At 41.7% G+C, this 16,567-nt stretch overlaps 1 protein-coding gene across 1 annotated transcript; it reads right to left on the bottom strand.

The window, feature by feature from the left end:
- Positions 1–1,648: 1,648 nt before the first annotated feature.
- On the bottom strand, positions 1,649–7,951 carry LOC138980707 (uncharacterized). The gene is made up of 3 exons (XM_070353616.1): positions 7,840–7,951; positions 2,730–2,763; positions 1,649–2,420 (listed from the first exon to the last, which is right to left on the bottom strand). The coding sequence occupies exons 1-3, from the start codon at positions 7,949–7,951 to the stop codon at positions 1,649–1,651; spliced, it is 918 nt and encodes a 305-aa protein (XP_070209717.1).
- Positions 7,952–16,567: the final 8,616 nt, after the last annotated feature.

Genomic DNA, 16,567 nt, shown 5'->3' with positions numbered 1-16,567 from the left:
CCCAGCGGATGAATATCAAGGGACTCACAAGCCTCTGGCCATATAAAAAATCACGAGTGTTGTAACCTGTATATCCCATGAAGATCTAAAAGACAAAGTGTGACGGAAACATCAAGTTTTAGTTGTCTGTTCAGATGAGGCACATCTGCACATACCTTATTCTAATGGCACGTCTGTTGATCTATGTCAAGTCGGTGCATAATGGTGGCATGGTTGTCCCCGTCAATTGAAAGACTCTTACACGGATTTTACTGAATACCTAATGGTTACACACACATCTTCTGAGATCTTGGACACCTTCATCGTCTATAGGGTCTACTGCACCGCAGAAGAGCTAGAAATACTCGCAAAATGCATTAAACAGCTTGTCCAGAGAACACTCGTAGTCGATGATGTACCGATAAGGGCGTGTGTACCGGGCACGCTGTAACTTCACATTCGCATAGTCTGAACATAGCAGTGCTGGTCGGACGGACCGGGTTTTTAACGATTGCTAGTTTAACTTTTGTTTTAGTTGAGAGCACGAGCACACACACTCAAACACTCTACTTATTTATTTATTGATGTGAATTATTAAAGTTGCTCTAAATGCTGCTTTTCTGTTATTGTCTTTTTGTGTTTTTGTTTTTTTGGATTGCTGCTTTTCTGTGTTATTTAGTCATTACCCCGTGCTTAAGCATTTTCCTAATTGGGTGAAAACGACTTCGCGAATCTCTCTACACGAAGCTTAGTTATCGAAAACTCAGTCTAAATCTAAACAACGAAGTGACTGTGGTAAGATGAACAAAGTTAAAAAAAACAAAGGAATGCTGTACTCACCAATACAAGAACGAGACAAGACTTTTTCAGAGAACAATTTTCGCTTATGGAAGCTTCATCAGGAAAAACAAGAACACAAAAGACAACAAAAAGCAGACGCAACACGGAACGAACCAGGTTTGAAAGAAAATGGAGGGGAAACACGCAAAAAAGGAAAGGAACTCTAGGAACGGAAATGAATGAAAGGGGAGAGAAGTGGTTGGATGATGTCGAAAGCTTCGCGAATTATGCTTTGCGTAGTCGACTTCGCCCAGTTAAGAACAGGCTCTTTCTAATCATCGAGTTCATGTGTTTTTTTAAGTACAGAATTAGATTGCTGTGACTAAATTCACTAATTAACTTTGATCTAAATGCTGTTTTTATTTAGCTTTTTTGTTTGTTTTGATTGCTGCTTTACTGTGTCATTTAGTCAATACCCGCTGCTAATTAAACATCATCTAATCATCGAGTTTGTTCTCATCAATGTCGTCAGCGCTCAGTCTGGGGCAGCTCTCTATCTTGTATAACTGTTTGGCTGTTTGGCTTTTTAGAAGAAATAGTCAAATTCGATTTTGTCACTATTCTGGTGTGTTTCAAGTACATAATTTGATTGATGTGACGTTTGAAGTTTGCTCTAATACTGCTTTTCAAAAAAGAAAAAAAGAAAAAAAAAATATACTGCTTTTCTGTATTAAGTAGTCAGTGTGAGAGGACACCTCCCTTAAAAGGACACATCCTGCTGTCCTTTTGTCTATCATCTCTACCAAATGATATACCTGTCGTGACAGGCCACCTGCGATGTAAGGACACTTTTGGCCGGTCCCAAGGGTGTCCTTTCGTCGCATGCTCATCAATCGAGTTTGTTCTCATCAATGTCGTCAGCCGTCAGTCTCTTGGGCAGGGAGTCTTTATACTCCTCGAGGAGCTCCACAGCCAGGCGCGCCGCGTCCTCGGCGTTGTCGGCCAAGCGACACTTGCTGATGCCCCGGGTCCACGTGTTGTGGTACGAGGACAGCTTCTGGTCAGCGTTGTCCAGCAGCACGTGCGGGATGTCCAGCAGCGTGGAGAGGATGTGTCCGTGGAGCCGGTCCGTCACCAGCACGCGCCCTCGCTGCAGGATCCCGAAGCCGTTGTGCATGACGTTGACGGCCTTGCGCAGGGAGCTGTTGGAAGCGATGGAGGACATGTTCATCCAGTCCCACACCCACACGCGGACGTTGGGCGGGAACGCCGGCATCTTGGCGATCATGGCGTTCTCGTGGTCCACCCGCTTCTGCCAGATGATGTCGTAGTAGGGTGCCGCGAACCTCCCGACGTACCCGATCTGGAAAGCCATGTCCGGAGCGAGAACAAGCCGGGTCCCGTTGTTGAAGATTCGCTGCGCGATGTAGAGCGAGAGTCTGTCGCGGAAGAGGATCGTCAGGTTGGGGTTGCAGCAGTACAGACGGCGAGAGAACTGAAACAAGCTGAGCGTGTCTCTCATCCAGATGCTGTTGGCGAAGTAGACCTGCTGGTAGCCCCGGGACAGCCTCAAGGAGCTCTTCCTGCAGCGGTCTATGTTGGAGTGAGCGATGATGTTGCCACCCCCGTGGAACAGAGCAACCACCTCCTCTCTGGGATACCTGTTGGTTTAAACAAGACTTTGTTCAATTGTTATCGTGAAATAAACAACATATGGCATTTATGATTTCTCACTCAAGCATAGTGCTTATTTCAAGCAATGATTGTGAAGACAAAACAGTGGTAAGTACGACTGGGGGATACCTAGCTGTTGGTGTTGACAACACGTGAGTCAAGGTTGTATTCGGCTTTCGGCCATATAGGGCGTTTCAGCTAACATACAAAAAAGTGGTACCTGCGATGTCTGGCCCCTCCGATGAGAGGACACTGCCGTCCTTGTGTCTATTATATCTATATACCAAAGTATATACCTGTCGTGAGAGGCCACCTGTCGTGAGAGGCCACCTGCAATGTAGGGACACTTTTGGCGGGTCCCAAGGGTGTCCTTTTATCCCAGGTACCACTGTACACAGCTAAATCAGACACACAAACAAGCGCACATCAAGAGTGCACGCAGACACAGCAAGCAGTGATATTTAAAGTAAGCAACAAAAGAAAACAAAGCACATAAATAAGCAAACAAACAAAAAACAACATCATCACGAACTAGTAAACTTACCGACAGGAATCATTTCCTTTATAATTATTATGGTCACGCCTTAAAAAAAAAATACAACTGTCAATGAACGATGTTCGGAGATAACTCTGCTGGGTCTTGTTATGGGCTATGGGAGAGTTGCGCCCCTGGATGATGAAGCAAAAACGCGATTGCGCTGACCCACGAAACCAAGCAATGGTATTTCAATAAATAAGGACGTCCGATTTGTGCATGTGGTTGTACTTTTGTTGTTGTTGTTGTTGTTGTTGTTGTTGTTGTTGTTGTTGTTGTTGTTGTTGACTGCGTCCGATATATGCATGTGGTTGTACTTTTTTCTGTTGTTGTTGTTGTTGTTGTTGTTGTTGTTGTTGTTGTTGTTATTGTGCATGTGGTTGTATTTTTTCGTTCGGGTAAGCTCACTCTTCAGAACATCTATATATATATACGACTTGTGTCTGTCTGTGTATCTGTGTGTTTGTGTATTTGTGTATTCGCCATGCACGGCCAAAGTTCTCGATGGATCTGCTTCAAATTTGGTGGGCTTATTCAGAGAGACCCCGGACACAACCTCATCGATGAGATATTTCAACACGTGCTCTCAGCGCGCAGCGCTGAACCGATTTTGGTTCCACCTCAGCTATTTTGGTTCCACCTCAGCTACCCGGGCCCCCATACCGACACACCAAAGCCAAAGTTCTCGGTGGATCTTTTTCAAATTTGGACACCGTATTCAGCTACACCCCGGACACAATATCATCGATGAGATATTTCAACACGTGCTCTCAGCGCGCAGCGCTGAATCGATTTTGGTTTTTGTGTTCATTTCACCATTATAAGTAACTCTTCCTTATCTTCTCATATTCTCCAGGTTTTCAGCGTTTACCTCCCTTCCTTCGTAATGGTGCACTATAGTGTGAGTGGAGCGTCTTCGGATATTCCCGGCGTTCTGTTACTGTTATTATTTTTAGAAGGTCGACGCAGTGTCCAGAACGTAAATTGGACCCGTAAATTATCCTCACTGTAAAAGTGCAAAGGTCGAATCAATTTATAGCCACGCGAAAAATACACTGTCATCTATCTCTCTATAGATACGGCTTCTCTGTGGGTTTTTTTATGTGTGTGTGTGTGTGTGTGTGTGTGTCTCTATGTGAGCAACACCTGTGCATTGTTCAGTTCTGTTTGTGATGTGGTCTGGCGGCTTTTGTGTAAATTTATGTACTGGCCTTCCTTTTAGAAGCCATAACTTGCTCAGTCCTGTTTGAGTGGAGTTCGCCTCCAAAGGTGATTAACACGGTTACATTCGTCGACAAGGATGGGACTCGATATGGTCAGGAATGGCATTATGGCCACTGAATCATTTTCGTGCTGTTCCCATTCCACGAATCTGGGAGGGACCTAAGCTTGGCGGGTCCATTGTTCGGCTCTAAGTACTTCTTCCCGGCGAAGCCGGCTACCCGGCGAAGCGGGTATTCATTCTAGTTTATAATACATACAACATGTAAACTACATAAACGTTCCTGTAACATGTATCAGCCAAATCCGAAACAAGCTTCAACTTACGACAAGGTAAGTACTCGCATGTTTGTGGTAATTTAGCCTCAACATGCCAGGACATTTACGTCAAGGAATGTTTAGAGATATTTGTACATGTTTATCACCACTGTAACCTTCCAAACTGTCAAGTTATATTCTTTGACGAAATCACTCACCCCAATCTTTCTTGAGAAAAGAGTCCAGTAAGACTTGACCCATGTTAACCGAAGGTGTCTTTTTGTAAAAACGGGCAAAGGTGGACTCCGACGACCATCCGGCAGCTTTCATTACGACGTCAATTGGCGTGCCCCTGGCAGCCGCTGCCGACGTACTTGCAGATTTGGTGATGTGAGCCGTGAACAAAGAGGTATCCACACCTGCTCTACTCAGAGTGTCTCTAATCCACAGAGCCAGTGTATCTTTGGAAATAGGTCCATGAGGCTTTTGATAACTTACGAACAGTTTATCTGGTTTAAACAAGATTTTATTAAAGAAATACAGGGTGGCATGTAGATGCGATACAGACATTTGTGACCACACAACAAGCGAAGCTTACAGTTTATCTGTGTCTCTCAAGTCCTTTGTACGACGTAAATATTATTTGATGGTTGCAATTACACACAGATTAGGATTTTTGTCAAACGACAATAACTCAATTGGAGCTACATGTTTTCCTTTCTTTGATTGTTTCATCACTGAGTTTATATGAAACACACACTTGTAGCCTGTAAGTTTCATTGACGACAAAGAAAGGGAGTGAATTGTCTGACACCTTTGTCCGGATAGGATAGCGATCAATGTAGCTAACTTGCTTGATAATTCTTTTAAAGTCAATTTTCCCAATGGGATAAGATTCTCTAGATAAGAGAGAACTGTGTCTACGTCCCACGTAGCAGAGTACTTACGGAAAGATGGTCTCAATTCAAAAATCCCCTTTACAAACCGCTTAACCAATCTGTGTTCACCAAAATTGCCAGTCTTCTATTTCAATGTAGCCTAAAAGCGCTGATCTCGCAACACAGATACTACTATAACTCTGTCCAGCAGCAAACAATGTTCCCAGGAAATTTACTGCATTGATTACAGAAGGGTGAACCGGATCAATGCCTCTTTTACTCGCATACATTTTCCACTTTTTGATGTATACGGCGTACAGTTTAGCTGTCCCTGTTCTCCAGGATGCGCAGACCACTGAGGCTGCTTGCTGCGAAAGTCCTCTGCTTCTGAGCCTACCCCTGATACTTTGCAAATAAGAATTTGCAGTGTTTTTCTGAGCCGATGCTCCATGTTTGGGTTTGCAGGCATGTGAAGTAGATTGTCCCTTGCTGACACAAGAACTGGCTTCTCTATCAACAGACTCCCTAACCGAGGGAACCAGGGCTGGCTTGGCCAGTATGGAACCACTATCACACCTTGTGCTTTGTCCTTGTTCATCTTTTGTAGTACCCTGGGCAGTAAACAAAAAGGTGGAAAAGCATACAATCGCAAACCATACCACGACATGTTAAGTGCATTGACACTAACCGCTTCTGGATCCGGCCGATATGCTACGTATCTGGGGTACTGACGATTAATTCGGGAAGTACCGAAACAGAACAGCTTCTCAACCCATTGCACTATCGAGGATTCAGGCTGTTGCTGGCTCGTTATTTGTTTGGTTGCTGGGTCATTATCGAAAATTAACTAGCTCTACAAGTTTACAGAGGTAAAGAAGCAGAGGGGGGAATAAGTAGAGGTTACACGCCGAGTCTCAGTGATTATCAAAAATAATGGTCGAAGTTAGCGGATCATGAAAAATGCGAGCTTTAGCGAGCTTTTTCATGACCGCGAACTGAGACCATTATTTTTGATAATCACTGAGACGAGGTGTGTAACCTCTTTATTCCTCCTTTCTTCAGTTATTCAAAGAAAAGAGGAGTTTTTTTGCGAAAGTTTGATCGAATCCTATTCTCTCAACCAGTCAACCTGCGCAGGCGATCGATTAATGCGCGGTTGTATAGTTCCGTGCAAATCATTCCATTCTGTTAACACTTCTTGTCAGTTTTCCTATTTTAGGCTAAAATCAAGTACACAGATATGCTGTTATTCTGCTGTGGCGGCAAAGGCAGATATTGTGTGTTCTGTATATGTTTTGGTATCGCTTAGGGTAATGTTTTTTCGTCAAATGGGACTAGCAGACGAACTTTTGCACCCGTGTTCCAACGTTAAAAACTGTATGAAGTTCAGTTTTCCGGGGAAAATAGTGTATGAAACCCCTTTATGTTGTTTAAATTGATGAGATGTGTGCATTTGGTTGCGTGTGATCTGTTTATTAAATGAAATATTGTTGAAAACTGACCGTCGGATTGCAGTCTGTTGTCGAAGGAACTGAGTGAAAAGAAGGGGAACTACTCTTGTCGCTAGACAAAGTATGAGTTACTTGCCTTGGGAAATTGCTTGTGATGAACGGCTTGAGCCACGGCAGATGAGATTCAGAAAACAACCGAACTCATGGATTTTATATGGAGATTCATGTGTTCAGGCCTGTAGTTGTTAATTTAAATGCGGTATGTTTGTATTGTTTGCTCCAGAGATGTATACTTCGTACATTAGAGCGTTCTGAACTTTTCAGTCGCAAAAAGTAGTACCGAAACAGAACAACCTCTCAACCCATTGCACTATCGAGGATTCAGGCTGTTGCTGGGTCGTTATTTGTTTGGTTGCTGGGTCATTATCGAAAAATAACTAGCTCTACAAGTTTACAGAGGTAAAGAAGCAGAGGGGGGAATAAGAAAATGTAATGATCCCAGAATTTAGTTGAGCAAGTGACTGAAGACTTTTTGAAAGAAAAGACATTTCTAAATACTGACAAGTACAAGAAAAGAGTGAACAAAAAGAAATAATAATCAGAGGGAGGGATATAGTGCTTTTAATTATGCGCTATAGAAATCTCCTTAATAAATAAATAAAATATGGAACAGCCAAAACTGAGACAAATACTTTTGTAATTTCTTTACAGTAAATACAAAATGTCCAGAGAATTAGCAATATATCTAACATTGACTGACTGTGTGATGATATCTTCTGCTATTGGTCTGTTTCGACAGTGATATCAAAATCTCGACCTCCTGTCTCGATTTTGATATCACTGTCTCAACAGACCATAGCAGAAGATATCATCACACAGTCCGTCAATATTGGGTAATAAAATGCAACTGGCTGTTTGGCTGTATCAGATATCACAATCATGCCACGACTTGATGAAGGAGAGAGACAGCAAGCGATTGGGATGCTTAGAGCTGGCCAAAGCATTGAACGTGTAGCCAGAGCCATGAACGTTCATTTCTCGACGATTTTCCGCTTGCACCAACGTTGGACAGCCACAGGCACTGTTTCTGACAGACCACGACCTGTGCTCCCAGAGTGACGACGCCCAGGCAAGATAGGGCCATCCGCAACGCCCACCTCCAGGATTGCTTTCATACTGCCACAGACACCGCCAGGACAACACAGGGGCAACGTGGAAGATTCATTAGCAGTCGGACGGTCAGAAGACGCTTGGCAGAGGGTGGCATCAGGTGCCGCAGACCGTATGTTGGTGCCACTTTAACCAACAGACACCGAGAGGCAAGACTGAATTGGGCAGTGAATCGAGCCTACCTGCAGCAACGCCCATGGAGAGACGTTGTGTTTTCAGATGAATCTCGTTTTTGCGTGAGTCATATCGACGGTAGACTACGGGTGTACCGCAGAACTGGGGAACGATACCATGACAACTGCGTTATGGAGCGAAATCGGTTTGGAGGGCCATCAGTCATGGTTTGGGCTGCAATCAACGCCAATTTCCGTTCACCCCTCGTCCTTATCATCGGAAATCTGAATGCACAACGTTACATTGAGGACGTCAGTCTTGAGACCCCATCTTATCCCTCTTCTCCAACAACACGCGTACGGAGGTGTTGCGCGATTTGTCTTTCAACAAGACAATGCAACGCCTCATAGTGCACGTGCTACCCAGCAGTTCTTGCAGCAAAATGCAGTCTCTGTGATGCCATGGCCTGCAATGTCACCCGACATGAACTGCATTGAGCACCTTTCGGACGTTCTTGGCCGTAGGGTTGATCAACACAGACCCAGACCTCAGACACGGGCCGCCCTTACTGGCGCCCTTCTGCATCACTGGAACAACATCCAGCAGCAGCAAATACGCGGACTGGTGGCGTCAATGCCTCGCAGACTTCGGGCCTGCATTGCTGCGAATGGTGGACACACCAGATATTGAAACAGGGCAGTCATGAAGGAGATGAACACTGAACGTTTTCGGAAATCATTGCGCTTGGACTCAGTCACTTTTTTTGAAAAATTGTCATTTCATGATGTTCTATTGAAAATTAATAAAGCGAAGGTTTATAAACACTAAAATGGCCAATAAATAAAATATTCAAACATTGAAAACATTCACCACTGAGTTGATTTTTTGTGATGTTTATATTTAGTCAAGTTTTGACTAAATATTTTAACATCGAGGGGGAATCGAAACGAGGGTCGTGGTGTATGTGCGTGTGTGTGTGTGTGTGTGTGTGTGTGTGTGTCTGTCTGTCTCTGTGTGTGTGTGTGTAGAGCGATTCAGACTAAACTACTGGACCGATCTTTATGAAATTTGACATGAGAGTTCCTGGGTATGAAATCCCCGAATTTTTTTTTCATTTTTTTGATAAATGTCTTTGATGACGTCATATCCGGCTTTTCGTGAAAGTTGAGGCGGCACTGTCACGCCCTCATTTTTCAACCAAATTGGTTGAAATTTTGGTCAAGTAATCTTCGACGAAGCCCGGACTTCGGTATTGCATTTCAGCTTGGTGGCTTAAAAATTAATTAATGACTTTGGTCATTAAAAATCTGAAAATTGTAAAAAAAAATAAAAATTTATAAAACGATCCAAATTTACGTTTATCTTATTCTCCATCATTTGCTGATTCCAAAAACATATAAATATGTTATATTCGGATTAAAAACAAGCTCTGAAAATTAAATATATAAAAATTATTATCAAAATTAAATTGTCCAAATCAATTTAAAAACACTTTCATCTTATTCCTTGTCGGTTCCTGATTCCAAAAACATATAGATATGATATGTTTGGATTAAAAACACGCTCAGAAAGTTAAAACAAAGAGAGGTACAGAAAAGCGTGCTATCCTTCTTAGCGCAACTACTACCCCGCTCTTCTTGTCAATTTCACTGCCTTTGCCATGAGCGGTGGACTGACGATGCTACGAGTATACGGTCTTGCTGAAAAATGGCATTGCGTTCAGTTTCATTCTGTGAGTTCGACAGCTACTTGACTAAATATTTTCGCCTTACGCGACTTGTTTAAAGTTCAGTTTGCGGAATGTATGCCTCTCAGTATATATATATATGTATACAAATATACGTGTGTGTGTGTGTGTGTGTGTGTGTGTGTGTGTGTGTGTGTGTGTGTGTGTGTGTGTGGGTGTGTGTGTGTGTGTGTGTGTGTGTGTGTGTGTGTGTGTGTGAAACAAGTGAACGTGGGAGGTTCAAATAGTTCAGCGCATGAACGCAGAAGAATAAGAAGAAGAACCACCATTTAGGCTACCAGCTTTATCCGTGATCGTGTAGATCGTCGGTTTTTACGTCCCGTTCTATCACACTAACACTGAAAGGTTTGTGGCTCGTCCGACCACGATCAAAAAATTATCTCTTTTTGATTTAAAAACAAAAGAATACAGTTTTTGACAATTGAAAATGTTGACGAAATAACTAAGATCGACTTTTCTTGCTTAGTAAAATTATCAAAAAAGTAGTACTGTATTTAAAATTCAGGAAATTAAAACAATTCCGAGAAATCTGAAATCTGAGAAATTTGACGAATTTACGAGACTGTTGTAATAATAATAATAATAATAATAATAATAAGAACATTTATATAGCGCTAAATCAAAAACTTTCGTTAAAAAGGCTTGCTCTAAGCGCTTGACATCTAAACTAAAACGTCATTCACACTCTTTACAATGATGTACAAGAACTTCATGTCACACTCTTTCATTCAGTATAGCACCATTCACACAGTTGTTTTACCTTTTAAGAACAAACAAGTCGAGTAAGGCGAAATTACTACATTTAGTCAAGCTGTGGAACTCGCAGAATGAAACTGAACGCACTGCATTTTTTCACAATGACCGTAGTCCGCCGCTTGTGCAAAACGGAGTGAAACTGACGAGCCTGTTCAGCGCGGTAGTGGTTTTGCTGTGCTGCATAGCACGCTTTTCTGTACCTCTCTTCGTTTTAACTTTCTGTGCGTGTTTTTAATCCAAACATATCATATCTATATGTTTTTGGAATCAGGAACCGACAAGGAATAAGATGAAATTGTTTTTAAATCGATTTCGGAAATTTAATTTTGATCATAATTTTTATATTTTTAATTTTCAGAGCTTGGTTTTAATCCAAATATAACATATTTATATGTTTTTGGAATCATAAAATGACGAAGAATAAGATGAAATTGCTTTTGGATCGTTTAATAAAAAAAATATGTTTAATTGCAAGTTTCCGATTTTTAAGGACCAAACTCACTCATTAGTTTTTAACCCACCAAGCTGAAATGCAATACCAAACCCCGGCCTTCGTCGAAGATTGCTTTGCCAAAATTTCAATCAATTTAATTGAAAAATGAGGGTGTGACAGTGCCGCCTCAACTTTTACAAAAAGCCGGATATGACGTCATCAAAGGTATTTCTCGAAAAAAAGATAAAAAAGTCCGGGGATATCAAACCCAGAAACTCTTATGTCAAATTTTATAAAGATCGGTCCAGTAGTTTAGTCTGAATCGCTCTACACACACCCACAGACACACACAGACACACAGACACACACACACACACACACACACACACACACCACGACCCTCGTCTCGATTCCCCCCTCTATGTTAAAACATTTAGTCAAAACTTGACTAAATGTAAAAAGAAAGAAAAAACATCATTCAAAACTAAAGGAAATTTGACAAATTCCCTGGATTTTGTTAAGAAAATTAAAAAAATCCCTGAATGAAATCTCACATTAACTAACATTTTCAAAAAATGTACGGATCGATTTACTAACGTTTTCAGGAAATGTGTAAATGTCCTGGTTTTGTGAAGTCACTTTACGTGGCAATAAAAGTAAGCGGAAGCACCGAGGATAAGCGTGCATTCCCAGTTACCACCCCAGCCATCGCCTCCCGATTGATTGTAATCATAGCTGACCAGTGCCGACGACCTTTTCTGTATCAACCAATCATTTTTAACTCTTGCGTAGCTATAGCCATGAAACCGGTTTCATGTAGGCTACACTCTCGCTGTCTTGCATAGCGAGATGAGTCCAGCCGGAAGCTTCTTCTTCTTTTTCTTCGTTCATGGGCTGAAACTTTCACGTTTACTCATGTTTTTGCACGAGTGGGTTTTTACGTGTAGGACCGGTTATACCCCGTCATTCAGGCAGCCATACGCCGCTCTCGGGGGACATTATCCGAAAGCAGTTCTTGCCAAAATGATAACAGGCCGGTCAGCCTAACCCGCGTCGCGCCTGGGCGGTTTAGTAGAACAGCGCAAGTAAGGCGTAAATCTGACATTCTGTTGAGTAAGCGCCAAGTGAAGCAACAGCTTGGGTCGTCACAAAAGTAGCGGGAGTTACAACATGTACGAAGGTTGCGGGGAAAACGAACGTCGGACTGCTCAATAGGAAACGTCAAACTGCCGGTGAAAGGGTCTGGTGCCGTTTCAGCGTTTCCCCGTTCGAATGAAGTATAGCCGCCGTCCGGTGAACCGTGACGATAGCTGACGAGTTGAGGCGTTTCCCCGTTTGTTTTTACTTGAACCCTGACGTGTGTGTGTGTTTGTGTGTGTGTGTGTGTGTGTGTGTGTGTGTGTGTGTGTGTGTGTGTGTGTGTGTCCACGCACAATCATACACACATCATCATCAGCATTATCATCATCATTCGCCAAAAGATCACTAAGATTTAAGCTGTTTGTCATAGTCAACTGTTCGGGCAAATCAGCAGAAAACCACAGAATAAAATAATGTGTCGACACACTTGACAAACATCTTGTCAACCACACACACACACAAAACACACAACACACACTCACATATATTGGAAACAGAATAATCGAAAAAAATACTGTCTGGTAGCTCAGTCTTTATTCAATCAATTATAAGCATTATAATTGTTATTGCTATTGACATGTATATATATCTATATCAATAATTTAGGAAAAGTCTGGTTAAGTGATTTTACATATTTGGAATGTAAGGTAGAGATGATTTTTGTGCCCCAAAATATTAACACAGATTATCTTTTGTAAAATATCAAACCAAAGAAAACAAAATATTACCCAGAATCACACATCAAGTTGCCTTTACTGTAATACATCACAACCATGCAAACACACACACACATACGCACGCACACACACACATGCACAGACACACACACACACACATGTGCTTGCGGGCACATTTTATTCGGTTACAAATGAGCAATTTGCAGATAAGGTATGAGTGTAATGTGCACAACTGTAACACTCTTTGCTAAAATTTATCACTAACGCTCATCATTTTCTGATACATATTGGAACATAAACACCTGAATTCCTTTCAGCATTTGCAGTCAATGTAAAGAAGAAGACATTTAATTGTGAGTAACATCAAGACAGAATGAAAGGCAGAACAGTATATTTATCAGTCGGGACACAATGAAAGGCATACAAGTATATATATCAGTCATTCAAGACACAATGAAAGGCATACAAGTATAGTTATCAGTCATTCAAGACACAATGAAAGGCATACAAGTATATATATCAGCCAGCCAAGACACAATGAAAGGCATACCAGTATATATATCAGCCATTCAAGACACAATGAAAGGCATACAAGTATATATATCAGTCATTCAAGACACAATGAAAGGCATACAAGTATATATATCAGCCAGCCAAGACACAATGAAAGGCATACCAGTATAAATATCAGCCAGCCAAGACACAATGAAAGGCATACAAGTATATATATCAGCCAGCCAAGACACAATGAAAGGCTTGCCAGTATATTTATCAGTCAAGACACAATGAAAGGCGTGTGTGTGTGTGTGTGTGTGTGTGTGTGTGTGTGTGTGTGTGTGTGTGTGTGTGTGTGCGTGCAATACAGTCCTTATTGAAGTGTGTTACTGTTATCATATGTTCATTGTGATCAATTCTTGTAGGCTACAAAGTACACGCTCAAGCTGAGATAATAAAGTAATGTAGCATTGCACAGTACAAAGTATTATATTGTTTTTAGCATTCTTTTACTGCCCTGTTTTGAACTCTTTCACATGGGGATGGGATAGAGCCACTTGTTAATTGTTTCTTGTTCACAAAAGCACTAATCTAAAAATTGCTCCAGGGGCTTGCAACGTAGTACAATATATATTACCTTTCTGGGAGAATGCAAGTTTCCAGTACAAAGGACTTAACATTTCTTACATACTGCTTGACTAAAATATTTACAAACATTGACTATATTCTATACAAGAAACACTTAACAAGGGTAAAAGGAGAAACAGAATCCGTTAGTCGCCTCGTACGACATGCTGGGGAGCATCGGGTAAATTCTTCCCCCCCTAACCCGCGGGGGGTATATTGCATTATGCATAGTGTACATTGTATCAAGTTATATACATCAGCTGTGTTACATTAATAATCACACTTAATTAACCAGTAGTAGACAGTGCAGTAGTCATTCTCAGCCGGGCTGTCCTATAATAAGCGCATCAATCCAGGGAGACTCTGCTCAGAGCGTTGCACAATCATAAGGAACAAGTTACAATATTTACAGTGGATTCACACACACATACACACTTAATATGAACACACATGCATGCACGCGCACACACACACGCATAAACACACACATATAAACACACACACACTCAAACCAACACACATATAAACACACACACTCAAACACACACACACACAATTAACTATACATTTGCCTGAATCATCAACAGTATCATACACAACATCCCGATCAGCTATATAGAGACCAATGAGCTCTTCACAATCATTTGAAAAGTAACAACAAATATTTACAGTGCATTTACACATGCACACACAAACACACACACACACTGTCACACACACACACACAAACACACACACACTGTCACACACAAACGATGAACTATCTATTTGCTTGAATCATCCGCTGTATCACACACAACATCCAGAACAGCTACACACAGAACAATAAGCATATTTTTTTTATGAGCACATGTATTCAGTGTGAACAGGCTGCACCTAAATTAGTCCATGGGTAAAGCCATGCATTTCAGCAGCATAACAAACACCACCATGAACTATACAGGGGAGGCAATCTTCTTGATGCTATTTCAAAGGGCAAAATACATTGGTTGTCTCCCTTGTCAGAGTATTGCTATACCAAGTAGCGACCCGATACCAAAAGAATCGCATTTGACCAGGTTTTTCACTGGCCAGCAAGGCGGTTTCTACTAGCCCAGCAGAATGTTTAGTCGCCTCTGGAGATCGGGCGGACGATTTGGCCATCCCTGAAGCGTTGCTCTTCAGAATGGGGGTGGGGGGGGTGGGGGGGGGGGGGGGGGTGGGGGGGGGGGGGGGGTGGGGTTGGCACTGGGCTAACAACCCAGTCCCTTCAAAAAAAGGTTTGTTTCTGCCCTACATGCCAACCGGCATAACAGGTAGTAAACTATATCGCCCTGAACATGGCACAACCTATATTTAGACTAAAAGATCTGAGCCTTAAATTATTCCCTGCTCAAGCCATTTATTTTAGCAGCATTGCACACAAAAATCACCAGGAATGACCCTGCTATTAATGAGACTGATATTCAAAAAAATAAAAATAAATGCACTCTGCTCAGCAAGAAATCAAACTTTTGATTTTTGGTATGTGTCCATGTCAAATCTCATGTAAATCTAAGATGGTGTGCAGGATCGCTTGAACGAAGCAGATCTGCACCTGTGTTGAGTCAACTTAACCCGTTCCTGAACACGACACATCTTGTCTCGTCCACTGTTCATTACTCATTACACCCCCGGTATAGGGGTGTGTATAGGATTCGGTCGATGTGTTTGTTTGTTTGTGTGTTCGTGTTCGCATATACCGTAGTTCTCAAGAATGAACGGACCGATCGTCACCAAACTTGGTGAACAGGTTCTATACATTCCTGAGACGGTCCTTACAAAAATTGGGACCAGTCAAACACACGGTTAGGGAGTTATTGGTGGATTCAGATTCTACAAGGACTTATAGAGGGACATATTAATGGTCAAAGGGAAATAACCTTCTCAGTTGGTGGCAGTGAGAATGGTAAGGACGGGGGTGTTTTTCCTACCTCGGAGGAATTTCTTGTTTTTGTCTTGAATCAATAAGAATGGACTTGAAGTCCAGAATGTCGCTGCAAGAGAGAAAATCAAGTTGGACGCCCTCACAGTAAAGCCATTAGGGGCATGTTCCCGGATTTTACCCCGACGCGACACTTAAGGGGAGGTGGGCCAGTGCACTACCTTTTTTTTTATTTTGAATGTTTTATTGTGTCTGAATGTTATTTTATGAAAGAAATGAACAAATGATGACAAAGAATAGTCACTTTTTGTATTTTCGGTTGCTGGTTTTTGTTTTACGCGACAAAAACAGTCAAAATACAGACAAAAGTGGAGTACAGGAGATACACGGATTTTCATCAGATGTGATTGTCACACTTCTAATTATTGTTTTATTTTATCCTTCTGGGTATGCTCTAGAGTATTACGAAGCAGATCTTGTTTATTATATTTATATTTGGAGTTAGGAACACTTCTTTGTTACAACTGTCAAAATTTAGGGTAACGCTTGCGAAATTATTTTTTGAAATAATCTGGATATGACTATAATAAAATTTCAGCAAAATCCCTTCGTAATCCCCCAGAATGTTATATTCTGCACAAACTACAAAAGAAAATATTGCTCTAGCTAAATTACAGCCAGAGAAATCGCGTAACCCAAGACGTAACCGTAGGCAAAATGGCTGAACTG

The sequence above is a fragment of the Littorina saxatilis genome, linkage group LG11 (genome assembly GCF_037325665.1).
Source record: "Littorina saxatilis isolate snail1 linkage group LG11, US_GU_Lsax_2.0, whole genome shotgun sequence".
Classification (NCBI taxonomy): Eukaryota; Metazoa; Mollusca; class Gastropoda; order Littorinimorpha; family Littorinidae; genus Littorina; species Littorina saxatilis.
Note: the sequence above shows the minus strand (reverse complement) of the source record. Positions and strands in the feature narration are given on the sequence as shown.

Coding starts and splice junctions, on each gene's coding strand:
- LOC138980707 (XM_070353616.1), bottom strand. CDS start 7,951: ATGAAAGCAATCCTGGAGGTGGGCGTTGCGGATGGCCCTATCTTGCCT. Junction 2,764..7,839: donor AGTGCCTGTGGCTGTCCAAC/GTTGGTGCAAGC, acceptor CCTACATTGCAG/GTGGCCTCTCACGACAGGTG. Junction 2,421..2,729: donor CAGGTGGCCTCTCACGACAG/GTATATACTTTG, acceptor TTAAACCAACAG/GTATCCCAGAGAGGAGGTGG.